At 41.7% G+C, this 23,949-nt stretch overlaps 1 protein-coding gene across 1 annotated transcript in view; it reads right to left on the bottom strand.

Annotated features, from left to right (window-relative positions):
- The window catches only part of ROBO1 (roundabout guidance receptor 1), a 711,324-nt gene that overhangs the window by 599,231 nt on the left and 88,144 nt on the right, over window positions 1-23,949 (bottom strand). Inside the window, exon 2 of the mRNA XM_056858074.1 lies at window positions 20,500-20,641. Within this exon, the coding sequence (XP_056714052.1) occupies window positions 20,500-20,587 (88 nt within the window). The 5' untranslated portion in view covers window positions 20,588-20,641. The remainder of the gene's footprint in view (window positions 1-20,499; window positions 20,642-23,949) is intronic.

Raw genomic sequence — 23,949 nt, 5'->3', positions numbered from 1 at the left:
CATATTAGTGTCCCCCATGGAAGCATAGGATGATAAAAATGTGAGAAATCATAATGATTTTATAACATATGAAGATATGATGACTCCTCAAGGAGAAATCAAATCTTTGCAAAATATGAAGGAAGAAGGCAAAAATGTACAATGATTACTATATTTTCAATTAGTTACAAGATTTACAAAGGACACTGATACAGCGAGAGGTGTAATAGGGGGGTTGACAAAATTTGAAAATGTGATATGACAGCACAGAGAACATTTATTAGGATGAATTTATAAGTGATTACTCCAATTTGACATAGAAACAAAACAAGTTAAAACATATATGATTAGATGGATGCAAAATTTATATCTATATTAAATTTAGATGGATGCAAAATTATATATCTCTCCTACAATGGGAAACATTATGGACAAAAGATATAAAATTTACAGCAAGTCAAACCCTAAGAGAAAATTGGTACAAGATGTTTTATCAAAAGGAATATTGAGAAAATGGATAAGAATTATAAAGAAAAATGTTGGAAATACAAAGAACTGGATGGTACCTGTTATCATATGTGGTAAACTTGCAAAAAGACAAAAAAGTTCTGGAAAGAAATACATAGCAAAATTCAGAAAAATTTAAAATAACAAGTTATATGAATAATACACCAGCCACTGAATTTCAAGATAAATGGAAAGCATATTATTAATACTATTTTCATAAAATGGGGAGTAGAGGAGGGAGAAGCTGAATGGACACATATATTATGTATTATTTTTAGTTTCTTTTTTATACAGTATTAAAAGGTGTTTAAGAGAAAAATATTTGAATGAATAACAGGTAGATGACAACTATATATGGATTTATTTTTCAATATCTGGAAATTATTTTAAGAAATATATGCTTACAGCGCATGGCTGACTTCTGCGGACGAAAGTCCTCAGGAGGCCAGGAAGGGGCTGCGCCGGCATTGGGACACTCCACGTCGGTGTCCTAGCTACTTATGCCACTGTAAGTGGCCCCAACGAGAGTGGGGAGGGCCGGATGCCAGTGTCCAGGTGCTGCCATGGCAGCACCGCCCCAGGATGCCCCCCGGAATGCCAGCGCGGGCCTTTACACTGGTGGGCTACCGGCGGAAGGATTCGTCAGCATCCCCGGGGCCTTCTGAGGGGTGGGAATGCCTCCTGTCCCCTTTTGCCTTGTAACGCCAGCACCAAGAACAGCGTTGCTGTTCTCTATGGGGCGAAAAGCCCCATTTAAACTTTCAAAAGCCTGCAAAAGGCTTTTTTCAGGTTTTCAGTGGCCGGGAAACAGGTTTGGAGGCAGCGCAGCAGTACCTCCTCCATGCCATCCCCGGCCACCAAAGGCTCAGGAATGCACTGTTAGATTTATAATTATGGTCATCACCACAATGTTTATTAATATATCACTATTCTTCAATATTATTGTTATTATCATTTTTTGTTTAACATATTACATGTATATCGTTCTTTTCTTTTTCTTTTGATGAAATTGTATTGTGTCTTTATTTTCTATTGTTCCTCTTTTAATTAATAAAAATAAAATCTGAAAAAAATGGTAATGCAAAAAGAAGAAGAATGAAAACAGAGAGTAGCATAATGAAAAAGACACAGGAATCTATTAAGTATTTTTCCCCTCTAAGATTTGAAAAAGCTAGGCACTTTTTGTTTGCATATATTTGTTATATCTGAGAAACTAATCCGGATTAGTAACCCTAAGAAATTCCTTTACCATGTGGCTTTTACAAATGGTTAAATAAAACTGAATATTATACTGTTGTAAATTTGATTTGTGTGGTATTCCATATTGATGTTTTGCTTTTATTTGACACAAAGAATGCATGAACAAAACAGAGAGAGGTTAATATAAATGATTAAACCATGAAACATGGAATTATTCAGAAGCACTCTTGCTCAAGAAGAAAAGTACTAAGGACTGGAACTGAAAAATGCCTGTATAGTGCAGTAAATATGAAAATAATAAATTAATGAAAAATCTGGTTAATATTCTCATAGTCATTGCAAATGCCTTTAATGAAAAGTTGAATATCATTTGAGCACCAAGGTGATTTCCAAATTGCCCTGGTTCAATCCTGGATTTTTTCCCTGCATTGTGGTGCATCTGAGTACTTCCTGGGGTTTCCCTGGCTTTTTGGAGATCTTTTTCAAACCTGCTTTGTTGCAAACATTTGGGAAAGCTTGGATGGCTGCCAATTTGCTGAGTTTCCAGCCTACATGGCAGCCATTTTCCCCTGACACTATTCTCCTTGCAGTCATTCCTCCCACCCATCACTGGAGGCTTTTTAATTTAAGAACTTAGTCTTGGAATATAGTTATATCAATATACCATTACCACAATATGTGTAACACATTTTCTGTATTCCCAGTTTCCATTAAAAAAATAGAGTCCCTTCCCTTGTGGAGATATAAGGGGAAAGGCATATCTCCATAAGGGAAGGAACTAGAGGCTTATTTTTTTTAATTAATGGAAGCTACAAATTCAGATAACCTATTACACAAATTGTTATAAAAATTGCTATAGCCCCAGTGGCTCAGGGGACGGAAGTGTCCACTATTGGGGCACTGGGGCACAGAAACCGTGGGAAAATCTGTCTTGCATAAGCATTGTACTTTTTCAGCATCTGCATCAGTAATAGGGAAATCACACAAGTTCATACCTGTAAGGAAACCACCCAAGAGAGTCTCAAATAAATGATTTATAAATGGTTTCGAACAGTAGAAACATAAAGCTGGAAGGGACTTCAAAAATCATCTAGTCCAACCCCCTACCCAACACAGGAAATTCACAACTACCTTCTCCTCACCCCCACAGTGACCCCTGGTTTATGCCCAGAGGAAGGCAAAAAATAAAAATAAAACTCCAGGATCCCTGGCCAATCTGCCGTGAGGGAAAATTCCTTCCTAACCCCAAGTGGTGATCAGCATTACCTTGAGCATGTAAGAAAGGCCACAAGAGGTGAGCATTGACTCATCCCTCCCTGCCCTCCCTCTCATGTGCTGCCTAAGTTCACAGAACCAGTCTTGCTGGCAGATGGCCATCCAGCTTCTGATTAAAAACCTCCAAAGAAGGCAAGCCCATCTCCCAATGAAGCCTGTTCCACTGTGGAACTGCTCTAACGGCCAGGAAATTATTCCTAATGTTTAGCCGAAACCTATTTTGACTTAATTTCAACCCATTGGTTCTGATCTAACCTGAGACAACAGAAAACAACTCTGCACCATCCTGTACACGACAGCCCTTCAAATACCTGAAGATAGCTATCATACCAACTGTCAGTCATCTCTTTTTTAGGCTAAACATATCCAGCTCCTTCAACCTTTCCTCACAAAACTTGATCTCCAGACCTCTCACCATCTTTATTGCCTTCCTCTGGACACATTCCAGCTTGTCACCATCCTTTTTAAACTGTGGTGCCCAACACTGAACACAATACTCTAGGTCAGTGCTCCCCAACCTTTTTATCGCCGCGGACCGGTAAATGTTTGATAATTTTTCCGTGGCCCGCTTGTTTTGATTTAATAATTTTAATTTAATTTAATTTATATAAATCACAAAAGATGACTGTGCCCCCTTTCAATACAGAGATGCCAGCATTCCCCTTTCAATACAGAGATGCCAGTGTGCCCCTTTCAATACAGAGATGCCAGCGTTCCCCCCTTTCAATGCAGAGATGCCAGCGTTCCCCCTTTCAATACAGAGATGCCAGCATTCCCCCTTTCAATACAGAGATCATCGCGCCCCTTTCAATGCAGAGATGCCCCAGCATTCCCCCTTTCAATACAGAGATCATCGCGCCATAGTGCTGAGTCTCCTCAATAGCAGAGAACCCTCGCCCCCCCTCTGTGCACTTATGCCTGAACCCGCACAAACACATTCGACCCAGGAGTTGTTGACCTAAATAAGTGCAATAGGCCTGGGTGAATGAGAGGGCATTCTAATAAAACCACTGCTACTCCTCTTTCCGTTTGATAGTGCTGAGTCCCCCCCCCCCGTGCACTTACCTCACGGCAGCTTCTCTTCAGTCCCTGCGTCTCCGACGTCGAGTCCTCAGTCCTCCCGTGGCGCCTCCTCCTCGGCCAATGGCGTGAGGTTTTCATTCGCTATTCATTCGCTATTGTCACACAATGGGCGGGCTTGGGAGGGCACAATGCTCTGCGCCTCGGCCGCCCGCCACAGTGAAATGATTTGAAGTTCCTCGGGCGGCCCGGTGCCGATTGATCCACGGACCGGCACCGGTCCGCGGCCCGGGGGTTGGGGAACACTGCTCTAGGTGACGTCTAACCAGAGCAAATTGATACCATCACTTTGTGTGATCTGGACACTATACTTCTGTTGATGCAGCCCAAAATCGCATTTTCCTTTTTAGCTACTGCTGTCTCATGTTCAGTGTAAGACTCCTAGGTCCTTTCCACATGTACTACTTTTTTTGGTGTTTTTTGGGTTTTGGTTTAATAAACTCATCACACTGTGTCCTTGTTTACCTTTAAATACTCCAATAGGTTGTTTGAAATCCCCATCCACATCAAGTTAGGCAGGAAATCTGATTATATGTGTTAAGCTTTTAATAAGCTATGTCATCATATAGCAGTTGACATCACAAACAATTTCACAAGTAAACAATTAATACCAATTATATCATTAAATAATTATAACTGGGCCCATAATTCATAGCAGTTATATAGTGTAAAAGTAATAAAATATTTATTTTCAACGTGATGGCTGTTGCAAAAAAAATATTAGATCAATTTAAGTATGTCAAAAGAATCTTGTAAAATCTTGTAAGATCTTGTAAAAGAGTCTGACCTTGCTTAGGCTTGTAGTGTATTCCAAGATGGAATGAAATGTTTATACAATCAAATATTGAAAAGTATTAGATGTGTGAGCTCCAGTTCACATTAATGAACTAAACTAGGGCAATATCTCTGCAAATGTGGGCTTTATAAAAGATCACAGGCCTTTGATAATCCATGGGCAAAATCAGCCCAGGATCTCAGGGAATTTCTGTGAGAATACATCAACCTTTTAAAGTTTCTCTGAGGGAATAAAAGATGATATCAAGGGACAGAGACATAACTTACTGTGTGAACAGAATGCCAATCATTAGAACTGTGCAAGTAAATCCCACTAAAGTCTCTAAAACCCAAAAAACTTAATTTTACAAGTTTGGTAATATGTTTCAGTAATTTATCCTGTTTGTGAAATTAAAAGGTCATTTCATAGCCTTGATTGTAATTTAAATTAATTCAAATTATACAATATTTTATATCAGGTATCCCTAATCCTTAATTACTCAAGTCAAGCATATTTTCTTTCTTATCCATGTTTGAACCTCTTACCACAAACTATGTATCACATAACAGATGCATATCTTAAATATTTCACAGTATTTCAGCTAACAGGGAGAAATTTGCTTGTTTTGCCCACAGAAGCCCTAGAGTCCTAGGGCCTATGAAGGATCAAACCAAAGAATCATGGCAGAATTTAAGTGCAATAAAATTCCATCTTATGATGAAACAGCCAACTCCCCATGAGAATCTGACATACCCCTTTATTAAGAGGTGACTCCATGGGATCTTCCCAGACCTAAACCAAATTAACTGCTCAGTGCTTGCGGGACAATTATTAGTATTGTTTTCATCTATAGTTCGCCTTTCTCCAATCTACTCAACAAATGCCTGAATAATACACACTTGTCTGGTAGATCAACCAAGCTGCTGATCAGCAGGATAATTGATCAATTTCATGCCTCATTAGTGTGTGTGTGTAAAGTGCCATCAAGTCACAGCTGACTTATGGCGACCCCTTATGGGGCGTTCAAGGCAAGAGACTAACAGTGGTGGTTTGCTGGTGCCTTCCTCTGCATAGCGACCCTGGTACTCCTTGGTGGTCTCTCATCCAAACACTAACCAGGGCTGACCCTGCTTAACTTCTGAGATCTGACAAGATTGGGCTATACCATGCTGCCTTCCCTCCAGTCCCGGCCTCTTTAGTATCCCCCGTCAAAATAAGTCAAGTAATGAGAAAAAGTTGCTACCATTTTAGCCCAGCATATTAGGTTCCCTTTCACCCCAGGAATGTCCCTCCACCACCATGTCCGACACCAGACCACTACAACTTTTGACAATGCTTGCCCTTGTTGTTCTACTTCCCACTCTTCAGCCCTATATCTGACCTTACTTCTATTCTGTTCTTCTTGGAAAGCTACTTTCAACAACCCCCTTGCATCCCTGATCTCTTTCTTCTCTCCCTTTCCTCCACTTACTCTCTCATTCTGAATGGCACACACACATTTTTAAGTGGGCTTGGCAAGAAGCAGCCATAGGGAGATACAGCTAGAGAATGTAAAAATGCTTTTGCTAGGAAGTCTTCAACTGTTTTGCATTTTGTATTGAAAGTGCCTTATCTGAAGCCTTTTATCTTTAATTCTCCCGTATCATCTTTTTGAAATCTGAAAATTTCCTTGCTTGTTTTGTCCATTTTAGCATCTAAAAATATTGCTTCAGTTAAATAAAAATCCTCATGCACACTTCTTAATAGGCCCCAGTTATTTACTGGGGGCCATGCAATATATATATATATATATATATATATATATATATATATATATATATATATATATATATATATATATATATATATATATTTCAAAACCCTAACATACAGTGCAGTCCTGAACACTGACCTTAGTGGACTTAGAAAGGTATAGGTCTGTTTATGATTGACCTGTAAATCTGGCATCTTTTTTCTTTTCACCTGCTTTAGAAAATCAAAGAAAACACCTATTTTTCCCCTTAGCTTTTGCTTAAGGCATTGTTTCTTTGGCATCAGTGAAACACCCTCTCAGTGGTGCTACAATGCTTCGCTGGTTAACCACTTACAATCAGGTTTCTGTTTCTGAGCAATCAATTTCTATCATTACATTTGGGTGTTGAGTAGTATCCATGGGACAAAATGTAAGGATGATGTGTTTACTTTGTTTTGGAATCAGAATGCAGGAAAAAACTAGATCTTCAGAAGTGGTAGTTATATGGTGCCATTTTCCTTTCTCTTTGTTTATTTGCTGGGGCTTTTAATGGGCTGTAGGTGTTTTTAAGGGGCAAGAGGGTTATTTGGGATTGTATTGCATTTTGTATGTTTTAACTCGTTATTTGAAGGCCACAACGGGCCATGAGGAAATCCGGAGTATATTTTAATGAACATATAATTTCTCTCTGGATGGATTTCTCCATCCAGAATGACAGCTTGTGTGGAATTTGGGTTCTTGGGGCAACTTGTTCTCAAGTGGCACTTAGTACTGGGTATTGAGTATTGGGCACTCAGTATAATTTGAGACTTGCCAATCCCCTGTCCGATATGTGTATTATTTGTTACAATAGGTTTTATTTCGGATGTCTACCCTGTTGGAATCTCAGCGTTCCTTCCAACTGTAGCGGTGTCTTGCCTTTTAGTTCCAGATCCCTTATTTCTGGCTTGTGTGTCACTGCCTAGATTTGAGGGTTTGTTTTAGACAGATGTAAACCAGAAGCCACATGCCTAGGATCCGCTTGTCCCTTGAGCAGACAAATGTTAGAAAGCAAAATATTTAAGGCCCTATGAAAACCTTTCGCTGCATTTTTCCAGGAGCAAATGACTAGCCCGAAGAAAAAACTGTAAAAATCTATCGTAGTATCACCTCAGGACAGACTGGTGAGGAGGAGGAGGCAGCAGCAGTGGAGCGGAGGTAATAGCGCATCCTGGCAAAATGCAGAGAAGTACAACGAAGTGGCTCCACGATTCTTGTAGACAAAGAAAAAGGGTGTTTTGCAGAGATCTACCTGCTTGCATAATTGCAGCAGCTGTACCATCTAACCCCTATCAGTCATAATCTGGAACAGTGCCACTTTCTATTAGCCAGGTAATAGGGGGACTGAAATTATTTATTCGAGCCCATGTGAACCCCTCCGCTTGCTCCATTGCATTCTGATGACTTAATTAGAGAGTCAGGGTAACCCATGTGGCTTTCCAGCCAGGTTCATCACAAAAGGCCAGTTCATCAAAGCAGGAGAGTTGTGTGCTCCACCGCGAGATTAGAAATACGCATTTCTTCATTAAGTATCATGCGGCTGACAGCGCCTCTTAGTTTGTCACCATCCATTCAGACAATTAAATGAAACCCCGTGCCGGATAAACCAGGGCTAATAAAGAGACCTTGACTTGAAGTGCAGCTGGCAATCTTTTCTTTATTAAGGCCTGGCGGCATATAGGGTGACAACATCTAAAAGGCGAGGTATGCATAGTGGTTCCTCGCTCTCTGTCTCGCTCTCGCTGCCTTAATATCTGCCCTTTTTCGGGCCTGACATTTGGGTTGATAGGGTTTTCGGGCCTTTGTCGTCCTCGCAAAAAAGGGAAAGAATAAACAAAGGTCAGCTCTTAGAGCGGAGGGAAATGAAACATTCAAGAGGCTTTGACGATTTTTGGTGTCAATCAAAAGAAAAAGAAAAGCGGGTGGGGGTGGGGGGGAGTGATAGCTGACAAAAACTGTCCCTGGAAGAATGATCTGAACAGATGGCAGATATAGTTTCCTGTTTAAAGATGCTACATTTTCGAACAGGACAAGCTGTTTAAAGCACGCAATCCTAAACACATTTATGTAGCAGTCCAACTTGCCATGACTCTCTTCCACGTAAATGAGTGCATGACTCAAGTGCAAGAATATAACAGGTAGGTGCAGAACTGAGGGGGAAAGCCCTTCAACTTGACTTCTTAACGTTTACAAATGATATGCACAATGATTGACGTATGTCATGTTTCTACAGCTCAAGAAACATAGTCCCTTACCCTTCCATAAATATAATGGAGGTTAGACATTTATCCCGCAGTGTTTGAGTTATGCTAGTACAAAATAGCTATAGCTTAATGTAATGTGCATCAAACAAACATGAATGGCTAAAAATGACATATGGCATTAGGATGGGATTACATTTGCTCAGCGATTATGTTGTATTATAATGGAACAGAATAGAAAATTCATAAAGATGTCATATATTAGAAGCCGCCATGCCAGGCAAAAAAATTAATGATTCATGAAATGTTGATTACATTCACTTTAACTTGCAGTTATTGAAAAAGAAAACATTTTGTTAGCCATCTCTAGGATCCAAAGAGGTAATGGGAACTGGTGTATATACAGTGCAATTTGCTACGTGTATTAAAAATTTATAACATTGCTCATTATTCTCTAGATTTTCCTTACAGCTTCCTAAACCAATGGGAGTTTGGGCTAAATTCCCAATGGGAAGAATTCATGCCCACTGCAAATTAATTTGTCAAGTCTCGGAGCTCAATGCCTGTTGCGAGATCTTCATAGCACTGCAAACACTTTCCATGTATTTATCCCAGAAATCTTGCTGCTTGTGAGAAGCTAGTGGCTGGACAATTCTTTTCAGTTAACACAAAGCTGTCAATCCTCTGAATATGAGTGCACATTAGATGAAATATAACATTAATGGCAGATGGTAGCCATGTTAGCCCGCTGTAGCAAAGCAGGAATCAGTAGCACATTAAAGAGTAAGAATATTTATACCACCATAAACTTTCATTAGTAAGAACTTATTCAGATGCACAGGAGAGTCCATCCAAATCAGATTATAATATTGCATTATAATACACACACAAGTGGAGGCCTGCAAGAAACTTGCGGGAGCGCAATCCCATTCCCCCCGCCTTTACTTCCTCCCCTCTCCCCTACTTCTCTTAGTCTTTTCCCCTCCTGTCACCCCTTTTCTTACTCTTTCTTTCCCCCATGCCTGTCACGTTCTCTCTCTTTCTGCCCCCACCCCACCCCATCACTCTCTCTTTCTATCCCCCCCGCCTCATCACTCTTTCTCTCTCTTTGTGCCTCATCACTCTTTCTCTCTCTTTTTGCCCTCCGCCCCAAAAACCTCTGCCGGTGGTGAAGAGGGGCCTGGCAACCCTACTCCCACGTCATCATTCTCTCCTTCTGGTCCCCATCACTCTCCCATCACTCTCCCATCACCTTCTGGTCCCCATCACTCTCCCAGCCACCTATCTGCTTCTCCCCTTCCCCACAGCAGCAGCAGTTGTAGCTCTCCCAGCCCACCTACCCACTTCCTCCCCCCACAGCTGCCGCAGAAGCGGCTCTCTCCATCACCTGCCTGCTTCTCCCACCCACCCCTTACAGTGGCAGCGGCAGCGGCTTTCCGGCTATCTGTCTGCTTCTTCTTCCCCCTGCACAGTAGCCATGGTGGAACAGCTCTCGCCACCACCTGCCTGCTTCTTTGACCCACACTGCAGCAGCAGTGGCAGTGGCTCTCCCAGCCACCCACCCAGAGGCGGATCTACTGTGAAACTAATGAAGCTTAAGCTTCAGGGCCCCTAATCCCGGAGGGGCTCCCTGAAGCAACTTTTTTAAATGAGTGAATTTCTCAACAAAATCGATGGAGTTTTTTAGCGATGGAATCATAAGCCAATGGGTTGAAGTACTTAATACTGACTTTAGAATATGCTCTAATACACATTTCATATGGCCTGAGAATGTCCCTGTAATTGGTCAAATTTCAAAAATTTCATGCTGCACTCGAACCCCCAGCTGTAAGGGCTCACTGAACTGGCCAGAATCTATTCACAGCCTACATTTGGGCAGCTGGATCCTCAAATCCTTCGTTGGTGCACGGCTTAATAGTTCTGTGGTTTTATTTCATCACTGAATGGCCCATTTTCAAGGACTCCGCCCCGCCACCCTGTTCTCCACCATTTCGGCCTCAAGGTCCTTGCAAGGGCAGCAAGGCCCTTTGGACCTTGTGGGACGTTGCCCTATTGTTGCTGGTTGCAAAGGGGCCCCCATAACAGTTCAAGCCATGTCAGCAGCAGGGTCTCCGGGAGTCATGGTAGCAGCAGCGGAGCCCCGCGAGGTGCAGCAGTGGCTGTGGCAGGGCCCCTGTGAGCTGTGGTGGCTGCAGCGGAGACACTGTGAGCAGCTGCACCCAACTGTCGGGCCCTCTTCCAGTAAGTGTTCTGTGTGTACTTACAGAACGTTTTTGCTTTGGGGGGATTTAACCCCCCCTTTTATGATTTTAGATTTTTCTGAAAACCTGGGGGTTTCCAAAGTTTGAAGAAAAATCTCTTTTCTCTCACTGTGGGTCTGATCTGTGGATTTAGGTATCTGCAGGTCTGTCCATACTTGAGAAATATATATACAAGTGGGAAGCCACAAGGACTTGTGGGTGGCATGAAATTTCCCCTTTCCCACTCTTTCCCTTTCCTGAAAGCTCCCATAGTCTCTACCTTATCTGCTTCCTTCTCTCCTTCCTGCTCAACAGCCAAGCTATATTTATCTGCCCTTTAGTCTTCAGCTTTCCCTCTTAGAATAACAGAATCATAGAGTAGGAAGGGTCCATACAGGTCATCTTGTCCAACCCCATGCATAATGCAGGATCACCCTAAAACATCCATGACAAGTGTTTGTCCAGCTGCTGCTTGAAGACTGCCAGTGAGGGGGAGCTCAGCACCTCCATAGGCAGCTAATTCCACTGTTGAACAAAACCTACTGCAAAAAAAATTTCCCCTAATATCCAGCCAATACCTTTCTATCAGTAATTTAAACCCATTTTGGTGAGTCCTAATGTCTGCTGCCAACAGGACAAGCCCCCTACCCTTGTCTAAGTGAAAGCCTTTTAAATAAGAAAGAGAGCAATCATGTCCCCCCTCAACCTCCTGCTTTCCAAACTGAACATCCCCAAGTCCCTCAGCCTTTCCCTGTAGGGCTTAGTCTTCAGGCCCCAATCATCCTTGTCACTCTCTTGTGTACCCACTCCATTCTGTCCACATCCTTTTAAAAGTGAGGCCTCCAGAACTGCACACAGTACTCCAGGTGGGGTACTAGGGTTGCCAACCTCCAGGTACTAGCTGGAGATCTCCTGCTATTACAACTGACCTCCAGCTGATAGAGATCAGTTCACCTGAAGAAAATGGCCGCTTTGGCAATTGGACTCTATGTCACTGAAGTTCCTCTCCTCCCCAAATCCTGCCCTCCTCAGGCTCCACCCCAAAAACCTCCCACCGGTGGCGAAGAGGGACCTGGCAACCCTATGGGGTGCTGACCTGTCACCTGACCTTCTGAGGTCCCTCTCCTCCTCAAATCCCGCACACCTCAGGCTCTACCCTCAATTCTCCAGGAATTTTCTAACCTGGAATTGGTAACCCTAACACCTTCCCACCCAACAGCCCACCTACCTTTAACTGCCCCTCTGTCTTAAGCTTTCCCTCTCCACCCCCCAGGCAGCCTCTACCTAGGAAAACTCTGGCTCAGTTGTGTGGTGCCAGCCACTGGGCCAAGCCCACTTGCATTGTAGGGAACCATCAAGGGCTTGTGGGGGGCACTTCACATTCCTCTGTATCCCCCTCTCCACGCTATTTCCTTTTCCCTTCCTCCTGGCAACCTCCATACCCTCTCCCCTTTCCCTGCCTCATTCTTTCCTTGTCAGCCATTCACCGACCTACCTTTCATCTGCCTCCCATCTTCAGCTATATTTAATATTTATTTACTTCATTTATACCCCACCTTTTTCCATAGTGGGGGCCAAAGCAGCTTACATTATACTCCTCTCCTTATTTTTATCTGCACAACAACCCTGAGAGGTAAGTTAGGCTGAAAGAATGTGACCAGCACAAAATCTCCCAGTGAGCTAGATGGGGATTTGAACCTTGATCTCCCAGACTGTATTCTGAAGCTCTAACTACTGTACCACACTGTCTTTTATAGGGTGTCTGCTGTTGTATTTTCTCTCCCAATCTCTTCAATCTATGCAAAACATATAAAGACAACTGGATTAGATTTAGATGAAGGTGGAATGAATATTGAGGGGAGGAACATTAACCATTTGAGATATGCCGATGACACCACATTACTGGCAGAAAATAGCGAAGACTTGAAACAACTACTGGGAAAAATTAAAGGAGAAAGTTCCAAAGCAGGACTCCAGCTGAACATCGAGAAGACAAAAGTAATTACTACTGGGAAATTAATTAACATAAAGGTGGACTATGAGGAAACTGAAATTGTTTAAGATTTTCTATTCCTTGTCTCCATCATCAGCCATAAGGGAGACTGCAACCAAGAAATCAGAAAGAGACTGCGAGCAGGAAAAGCAGCCATGAAGGAGCTAGAAAAGATTTTTAAGTGTAAGGATGTGTCACTGGCAACCGAGATCAAGTTAATTCATGCTATGGTGTTCCCTATTACTATGAATGGGTGTGAAACCTGGACAATGAAGAAAGCTGATAGGAAGAAAATAGATTCCCTTGAAATGTGGTGTTGGAGGAGAGTGTTACTGCCAAAAAGACCAATAAATGGGTTTTAGATCAAATCAAGCCCCAACTGTCCCTAGAATCTAAAATGACTAAACTGAGTCTATCATACTGTGGTCACATTATGAAAAGACAAGAGTCACTGGAAAAGAAAATAATGCTAGGAAAAATCAAAGGCAGCAGGGAAAGAGGACGACCCAACATGAGATGGATTGATTCAATCAAATGAAGCCACAGCCCTCAGTTTGCAAGACCTGAGCAAGGCTGTTAATAGGACATTTGGAGGACTTTGATTCATAGGGTCGTCATGAGTTGGAAGCAACTTGACGGCACTTCACACAGACTCATACACACACACACACACACACACACACACACACACACACACACACAGTATTTGTATAGAAATTCCTGTGAATCAATCTGATTTACTAAAGTAATTCACTTTGTATGATTGAGACATGTTCCCAAAGGAACTAATACAAAGCAAGGTTATTCTATAGCACATGCTCTTCTAATAAGAGTTTCCGAAATAAAAGCTGCTCTTTGATATAGTCACATACTGTTAGTCTTTTGTCTGAGTTTTCAGACTACCTACCACCAGAGCTAAATGCTGTCTTTTTAAAATGGCAATCAAAATGTCTGATCCATAGTTTTAGTTCTTTAAAAAAGAGATTATTTGTAGAATAATTAGCTGGCAATGTTGCCACTGGAGTCAAGCTACACAGTATGAAGATCTTTTTTACCATATTTTTCTTTTATAAATTGCTGCCACGGGGCTGCAAATTATTTCCACGGGAACCAATCCAGGAGACAATTGCCACTGCTAAACTGCTTTTATGTTACTTGTCAGAAACTATGGATATCCAAGTTTTCCCTACAAGGCCTTAAAACACCTCAGGGGTGACCATTTTCATTGGGATAATGAAACAAAAAGAAATAAGTAATCCCCTGAAAACAATAGTCAAAATAATATTTGGAAGATTCTATTTTCTACTTTGAAGTCTCACTTGAAAATATGGCAGCTCCACTTAAGGAAGGAACACTGGCTATACCTAAGTTTTCCATAACTTGTTCTATGTTCGCAATCCTGGGCTCTTTTTCTGGCCTTATCACTGTGACTCTGTGATTATATTATGTGGTTACTATGGGAAGCTAGGATCACCTTTACCGGAGGTAATGACCTGAGATCTTAACATTAGATATAGCTGTGATTCACGTAATAAAAGTTATTGAAATATAAAGCTCCCAACAACTTGAGTCTTGCAAACGTTTGAAAGTATTTTTCAGCAACACGATAATATACAAATTGCGCTATAAAATGCTTGTTAACTGTATACAAAGTATCATCGACAAATTATTTCTAAATCCTTTTTTCCTGTTTTGGGGAAATTGAAATGGACACTTTTTCTATGCAACTGCATCAATATATGAACAGAATCAGTACCTACAGTCAGTACATTGCACCTTTATTCATACATTCTTAAATTGTATGACGTTTAAACAGATATAATGGTTGAGAAACGCAGAAATCACATCCTGGCCAAATAAAGCTGTTATATACAGAGACCTTATATTTATCAGGAGACAGATCTGGTAGAATGGAATGTACTTTACATGTGAATTAAAGGTAAGATGCAAGGACACAAGAGAAAGTCTCAGGAGTGATGCTGCTCAGGCCCATGGTGTTTATGGGGTTCTGCAGGGTTACATCTGTTTAACATCTACTTGAAACCACTGGGAGAGATCATCAGAAGATCTGGAGTAAATGCAAATGACACCCAGCTTGAGAGCCAGCGTGATGTAGTGGCTAAGAGTGGTGGACTCTAATCTGAAGAACCGGGTTTGATTCCCCACTCTTCCACATGAGTGGTGGATAGGGTTGCCAGGTCCAGGTTGGGAAATACCTGGAGATTTTGGGGGCGGAAACTGAGGAGGGTGGGGTTTAGAGAGGGAGGGACTTCAATGACATACAGTCCAATTGCCAAAGTGGCTATTTTCTCTGGCTGGAGATCAGTTGTAGTAGCAGGAGATCTCCAGCCACAACCTGAGGTTGGCAACCCTAGTGGTGGACTCTAATCTGGTGAACCAGGTTGGTTTCCCCACTCTTACACATGAGGCCAGCTGAGTGACCTTGGGCTAGTCACAATTCGAGCTCTCTCAGCCTCACCTGCCTCACAAGGTGTCTGTTGTGGGGAGAGGAAGGGAAGGAGATTGTAAGCCAATTTGATCCTCATTAAAATGTAGAGAACATCAGCATATAAAAACCAGCCCTTCTTCTTAAAAACTGAGTCAGGTGAGTCTGTAGAAATCGTTTTTAAAAAGTTTTATGTCCTTGAAAAATGTATTATCATTTGTTAACATTTGGCGAAAATGAGACTTTCATTTACCATTAAAAGGGACTAAAGTAGTAAGAATTACCTTTAAAATATCTAGGAGAAGTAGCATCATTGGAATAGAATAGAATGCTGGAAATACTCTTTATTTGATCTTCTACGCTATAATAATTGGGCCACCACTCCTACCACCAGCTGAACTGGATGCCCAGCTGAATAAAGCAATTTTTTAGCCGATATCTGAGGCTCATTATAAACTATGGAGGAGCATCTAGATGCCACCCATGATTTTTATATTGGAAGAAATTTAATGGAAAGAGAGATAAATTGTGACTAGTCTTTTAAACAGAATCCAGGCTATAGGGGAACAAATGTTAAAAGGTAGAGTTATGCCAGTAAGCCACGTTCCGCAGATTTTGTTCAAAAACAGCATATTGTGGCAAATACCTTTCCTGACAGGCAGACAGGTATCTGCAAACTTCTGGAGGTGTTCTTTGTTGTTGTTTTAAAAGATGAGAATTTTAACTAATATGGAATCATTCATGAAATATTTTATAAGTTAAACCTATGTCTATGTGTGTGGTCAACATGGTTATACACAGTATGTGTGCTGAGAACCATTTGCACATCACGTTTTTATGCTTGGTATATCATCTGAAATGGGAGACCTCATTATCACCACTCACCACTCCTCCAGCCTACTTATCAGTGGAAGCTGTCGAAGCTATATCCACACCACACCCAGCACCTCCAAAGTGAACAGGTCAAATGTTTTGGGGACTACATTTCTGAATATGCACATTGTGACAACATTGCCAGACAGCTCTTGAGGTCTCAAAGGAGGGGAGAGATAGGTGATAATAATGGAAAAGGTTATTCTCCCCTCCTCATCTTTATGGCTGCTTTCAGCTGCTATGACCTCCATGGATAAATGGTTGGAGGTGTTACTAGAGATAGGAGGTAGTACTGGACTTGCAGAAAAGCCAACCAATTATGAATGAGTTTAGAAGTCTTCCGGGTGTGTGTGTATTTTTTTGAGAGTTCTTCAATATCATTTGGCTGAAACCTGGATAAATTAGCTCATAACTAGCCACATCTATACTCTACACATCACAAAATAAATGACCAGTAGTAGGGAAGAGCAAATATCTTCCTGCTTCTTACCATCCAGGAGGAACCTCTACCCATATGTTTCCAGTGACATTCCAGCTCTGTTTTCACCTTTCATGATGATTGAAAATGACATGGTTTATACTGACTGACAATATTAACATTTTTTTGTGTATGTTCAGCTTTCTCAGGATCTCTTAAAGCTGAGGTTCATGGAACATTGGCACTTTCCTCTTGCTCTTTAACCAAGCTTAGAAGAAACACCATCCTTCAATAATATCTGATTTTTAGGAAATCTCATTTTTAAAAAAACTTAGAGAAGGCTCCTTTTGAATACCTCAAACCACAGGGAAAATGTAACTTTTAAAATCAATGTAGTTTGAAGTCACTATATTCTTTTTAAGTTGTTTTCAAGGTTTACATTTTCAATGTTTTCAAGGATTACATTTCCAATGATACATCAATTCTTATGTTAAAAAAATTACAGCTGATTTTTAAACAAGCACTGAAGACAATGACCTTTCCCCCTTTGATGATCTCCAAATGGGAGTGCCAGAACTTTTAGCTAGATTGCATGACTATGTTTTAAGAGTCAATATATCTGATGCCTCTGGTTAATAGTTGAACAAACTATCATATATTGATGGTAGCAAGATTCTTGGAAACCTCTCTAGGAGCGCTGTGCCAAGCTCCTCCAGAGTTAAACTCTATCAAACTGGTTACATAGCACTTTAAGACTTATAGATTTTAACTAGTTTATTGATATTTCATCGTTTAAAGATTGTATTTTAACCATTGATTACTGTATTGAAAAGATCTATGCCAATAAAGGTTTGAATTGAATTGAATTGATATATATGTATTATCATGTTGAATTATAACCTCTTTTTTCATTAACAATAGGGAGGCAAAAAGATTAAACCAGACTAAAACAAGAATACATAACATAGGCTGAGATCATTCCCATTTTTAAGCCTGCTCAAACATACTCTTTAGTACTTTAGTCATTTTTCCTCATTACTTCCTTAGCTCCCCAATTACAGATGGACATCAAAGAAATATTGTCACTTTTTCTTACCATATCTGCTAAATATCTGCTAAAGCAAAAACAGCAACGCCAACATGTCTTGTGACAACAGGATTTTCTCAGACCTTATCTTCACATACACTCACATTGATTTCAGTGGGCTAAGAAGCACGTAACCCCACTTAGAACTGCACTGTGGGTCTTACAGAACATCCAGACACCAACTCCACCTCTTATCCATTTAGACCTGATAACATCAGACATATCAATAGACATCAATCACATAATCATCTTCGAACAATATGTGCTATCATCTGCCACCCATGTCCTTCTGGTGTGTACCTAGGACAAATGGGTTAGTCTCTGCACAAGAGAATATCCTTCAAAAGCTTGCTCAAGAAGGAAATTGCTGAAACAGAATTTAGCAACAAAATTTATTCCATTCAACTTGGACTTCATTATAATCATTCAGTCCCACTACAAGTGTTACATTGGCACAGCATAACACAGCTAGAAATCTGCATTACCATTTATGACCTGATGTAAATTTCTCAAAGCTATTATGTGGCTCACATAAAACAGCCACAGAACAACTCTACTTTCCATTCATGGCATTTTGGCACAAAGGTCAACTGAAGAAAACACACATCTGATGGGAGGGGCTCTGATCCATCAAAGTTTATGCCACAATAAATCTGTTCATCTTGGTGTCACAAGTCTATTCTATACCACAATACTATTTTTGCCATTTTTCTTTCATTCAGGAAACCCTTTAAAAACTGGTCATAAATATGAATGGTACTTACATGAATTATTTGCATGGCTCCGTCAGCCTGGATAACATATTAGCTTCATCTTAATTGACTGCACTAGTTGAATCCTGACTGAGGCTTGACTATGTGACATAACAGAATGAATGATCTGAAAACTGGGAATTTTGGATTTCATTTGCTCATGCACCTAAGACAAATTGGGCATAAAATTTGATTGAATTAAATAACTATTCCAATCAAATATCCCAATAAAATGTTCCAGTCAAATAAATATTCTAATCAACTCTGGCAAGGGAAATCCTGCAAATTTCAGAGTGGTGCCTGAGGATGGCAGGGAGCTTGGGAGAGATATGATGCCCAAACGTCTGCCTACTGAAGTTGCCATTTCCTCCAGGAGAACTGATCTCTGAAGCATGGAGACCAGCTGTAATTCTTGGAAAACTAAATTGGTATCTTGTTTCCTAATACTTGGAATAAATCTGCAGTCTGCTTCTGGAAAGCAATTCAGACATCTATTCCTGCATCTGAAGTCGTTACGCTGATCAAAGCTTCGTATTGTCACTGACCAATAGCCAGTCTTCAAATATATATCAAACATAATGTTGATCCATATCATGACTGACACCAACATAATGCTTCTAAAGCAATAATATGCTCCAAAAAGGAAGCAAAGTGACCATGGTAGAAATTCTTGTGGAAATACCTTTACTAAACTAAAAGCCAGTGTCTTAACACAGGGGTCCCCAACCTTTTTGAGCCTGTGGGCACCTGTGGAATTCTGACACAGGGTGGTGCGCACAACCACAAAAGATGGAGTCAACTGTAACACAACCACAAAGTGTCAGGGAGTGACATTATGCACAACTCTAATAGTTACTCTTCAGCATAACAGGAAAAAGCTCTGCTTAACAGGATGCCTTTAAAAATGAACATATTGTTTAAAATACTTTCATGCACACCTAACCTTCAGTCATGCAGTGAAGATCCTTCTGTTGTGGTAGCAGGTGCAGATGATCGGATCTGCAACGGCCACTCAGAAGCCCTACTGGCCCCACCCTCTTTCTAAAAATATTTGGTGGGTGCCAGGAAAGATGGCAGTAGGTGCAATGTCACCCAGAGGTGCCATGTTAGGGATCCCTGGCTTAAGCAAAAGAACTATTCTATTAAGGAAAAATCCCTTGGACTAATCAACTCCAATGTGGAAATAACCAAATTGTAGTAGTGAACCATGGGAGTACAAATTACCAACTACTGTTCTAGTTTTTGCCTTGCTAAATCAAAAAGGCCTGCCCAAGAATCCAAAGCTGAACTACAGTCATTTCATGGTTTCATTTAGGACCAACACTAGTCCACTATACTCAGTATGATCTATCCAATTGTGCCCATCAGAGAAAAGGAAATCCAGTCACTCAAGATGTTGCCTAGCATTTAGGATAACTTTCATAGTTCAGAGTACTGAAAACATACTGAAAACAGTTAGACATTCTCTCTAATGACATTCCTGCTCCTCATTCCTGCTTCCTCTTTCACTGCCTATTTGGAGATCTGTTCATGCATAACTGACATTTCCCTTCCAAGACTCCTGTTTAATCTAGATTGTGTCCCACTGATTTCTCTCTGGAACAGAATCCAAAAAGGTACTATAGCTAACAGTGCCTACTGTATATTTGCATTTTGCCTCTTTATATTCTGTATATTTTTAATACTTTTCAGTTATTAATTAGAGGCTTTATCTTCAAGTGCACTTTGGCATCTTGTGCTTCCTCAGGACCACTTCACATCAAGAAGCTGTTTACTGCCTACAGTAGAAACACTCGAATACTAAATTAATTATCAACTTCATGGTCCTCTCATACTCAGACTTTCACACGAACATGTACAAAACTGAAGTGAAAAGCACAGTGTGGAAAAATCAGGTCCTACCTGGAATAAGATGACCCAATAACTGATGGAACCAGGACAGGCTGAGTACAGCTACCACGGCAGTAAAAGAATAATGTTTCCATTTCATGTTGCTTCTGTTCTTGCATCACACCAGCCCAATAGCAAGTTATGCAAATATTATCTGCACAATGTGAGGAAAAGAAAAAAACGAAATGACAGATTACATTTTCAGGCCGTTTAGAAAATATTTAAAATAATATCAAAAGCTGCTGAGAGGTCCAGAAGAATCAACAAAGATATTCTCCCTCTATCCATCTCCTAGCACAGGTCTTTCACCGGGGTTACCAATGCTGTTTCTGTCCCATAACCAGGCTTAAACAATATTGGAAAGGATTTTAATAATCCACTTAATCCAGGAATGCTTGAATTTGTCCAGCCACCATCCATTCAATCACCTAGCTCATAAACAGAACATCTGAGACTAGTTGATAGTTATGAAACCTGCTGGGTCCATGATAGGTAGGGTTGCCAACCTCCAGGTAGTAGCTGGAGATCTCCTGCTATTACAACTGATTTCCAGGCTTTAGAGATCAGTTCACCTGGAGAAAATGGCCACTTTGGCAATGGGACTCTATGGCACTGACATCCCCCCTCCCCAACCCCCCTCCTCAGGTTCCGCCCCAAAAACCTCCCGCTGGTTTCAGAGAGGGACCTGACAAGTCTAAGGATAGGATTATTCAGAAGTGTACACACCACAGCCTTTCGAGGATGGGTAACCCATTCCCTCCCTTAAGGAGGCATTAACCACCTCTTCAACCCTGTAAGTCACTCCCCCCAAACAGATGTAAGTAACCACGAAGAATAAGGGTCATATAAATAGGCCTCAGGCCTCCAAGGGCCCTGTGCACATCCTCAGACAGAATAAGCTGAGCAGTCTCCCAAACAGATGGACATGTCAGTGCTCTGGCACTATCTGACCCTGTCACAGCTAATGTCAAGTCAGTATGGACATGAGAAATTTCATCTGCAAAGTGTTGTGTAAAGCTGTCACTGTTGTGTAAAGATGCCACCATCCAATGGGCCACCTTGTATTGCATGTCAGATCCCAATAGGCCTTTGACTGTCCAGAACAGTTCTGCTGGCCCACACTGCGTAGATGCAACGGTAGCAGAAAACTGTTGCTTCTTTTCCATCACCACCATCACAGCGTAAGCTTTAAAATGAGTTATAGCCAGTGCCTTATCAGATTTCTTCCTGTTTTCCTCCACTGTTGCTCTAGCCATCTCCCTTATCTTTTCGTCCTCCACAACCCCACAGTAAACCAAGGGTCTACCTGGACTCTAACATCTGAGAATGAGTGCCTGGGAGCTATCATGTCAACTGCCCAGATAATTTCCTCTTTCCAGAGGTCAACCCGAGCATCAACAGGAACACCCGCCGTATCAACAGGAAAATCCCCTACAGTCATCAGAATGCCATTTGGATCTGTCTGGCTTGGTAAATGGTAAAGTGTCCTGAAGAGACACAACTGACTTATGTAACCAACTTGTGTAACCAAATTTTATTGCACTGACTGATGGCGGCCCCTTGATGTTCCACCTCATGGGGTTTTTAAGGCAAGAGATAAATGGGGGAGGGGGATACCACTGATGTTGTCTACATAGGAGCCCCTGTCTTCCTTGGTGATCTCCCATCCAACCACCAACCCTGCTTAGCTTCCATGTTCTGACAAGGTCAGGCTAGTCTGGGCTATTAGGACTACTACAATCTGGCTTTGGGGTGGTGGTGAATCATTTTAATATATCTCCCACCCATTCAGAGTCTTGATATCTCTGTAAGTCTAAACACAATCAAATAGGGATCTGTCCATGACAAAGGGACTATCATCGATTCCTCTATCATCAGATCATATTTAGCCTGCCCAGAACAAAATACCAGATCAAGAAGGTGACCTGAACAATGTGTAGAACCAGATACCGGTCTATGGTTGTCATGGAAGCCATGATTTCTTGAGCTGGTCCTGACAAAACAGCCATGGCATGAATGTTGACGTTTCCCAGGACAACCAGCCTAGGGATCTACAACACCACCCTCCAAGACCACCTCTGTCAGTTCCAGCAGACAAGACTGTTAGGTAGCAGGTGGGTGGTACACCAACAGAATCCCAGCCACGTCTCTCAGTCCCAACATTAGGTATACAGCCACAAAACTGGAGTGTCGTGGATGGAGTACCATGCTAGGGGGTAGAGGCTTTATAGACTACAGTGGAACCATCACCCTGCCCACCAGACCTATGCTGATGTATCATTGAGTACCGTGGAGGACACAATTGGCAGAAATTAACCCTTTCCTGTTCCCCATCGGAGTCCCAGTGATACATGCCTGGTCGGCCCTCTCATCCAGCTTTAAATCCTGGATGAGTGCTGGTTTTCCTGTGGCTGACTTGGCATTTAACAACAGGATTTTATAGCCTGGTGGGTTGCCTTTGTGGTTACTAAGATCACCTCAGCTGGAAGAAAAGCCAGAAAGGAATGTCTGTTGCCCCCACCTCTTACCTGGTTCTTCCAGTAGTTTATCTTCCCCACACACTATGAATTGTGGCACTACCCTACATAATAATAATATTATGGAGACCATATACACCTCCTGAAAATACTAGGCAGCTGTAATATTGTTAGCTGTAATATGTCTAATTGCCCTGACCTGGATGGCCCAGGCTAGCCTGATCTCGTCAGATCTCGGAAGCTAAGAAGGGTCAGCCCTGGTTAGTATTTGGATGGGAGACCACCAAGGAATACCAGGGTTGCTGTGCAGAGGAAGGCTCTGGCAAACCACCTCTGTTAGTCCCTTGCCATGAACCCCCCCCCCAAAGGGGTCACCATAAGTTGGCTGCGACTTGACGGCACTTTACACACACAATATGTCTAATTAAGACACACATTACAGTCTAGACTATATCAATGATACAGCACTGCTTACTTAGGAATTTCTACATATCTAATTCTGAAGTGTGTCCCCTGCCTGTGGATTACTAAATCCACACACAGGGGCATGCTGACTCTATACAGATTTTTCCCTGCAAACTTGGGTACTTCCCAGGTTTGCAGAAAAATCTGAAATCAAAAATAAAATATATGGGAGGGGGTTTAATCACCAGTGCTGGCTCAAGGCATTAGCCACCTGAGGCCACCCTTACTTCTGCCTCTCCTCCACTGCTCCTGACTTGGTGCATCTGCTTCCCCTCTGCTAGGGAGCTGGAGTAGATAATCTTCCTACCCTCTCCACTGCTCCAGCACTGCTTAAAAATAGTGTGGCAAGCTACTCATGCCGTACAGGGCTTACGAGGGACTCCTTCCCATCCTGAGAGTTTGCTCATCATTTTGGATGCCTTACTAACTGTTGTAATTGGCAGGATTGCCAAGGACCATAGGGGTGGGCAGGAATGATGGGAGGCTGTTAGCCCCCCAATTTCACTGCCTGAATAAGTGT

Source organism: Euleptes europaea, chromosome 12 (assembly GCF_029931775.1).
Source record: "Euleptes europaea isolate rEulEur1 chromosome 12, rEulEur1.hap1, whole genome shotgun sequence".
In the NCBI taxonomy this organism is placed as follows: Eukaryota; Metazoa; Chordata; class Lepidosauria; order Squamata; family Sphaerodactylidae; genus Euleptes; species Euleptes europaea.
Note: the sequence above shows the minus strand (reverse complement) of the source record. Positions and strands in the feature narration are given on the sequence as shown.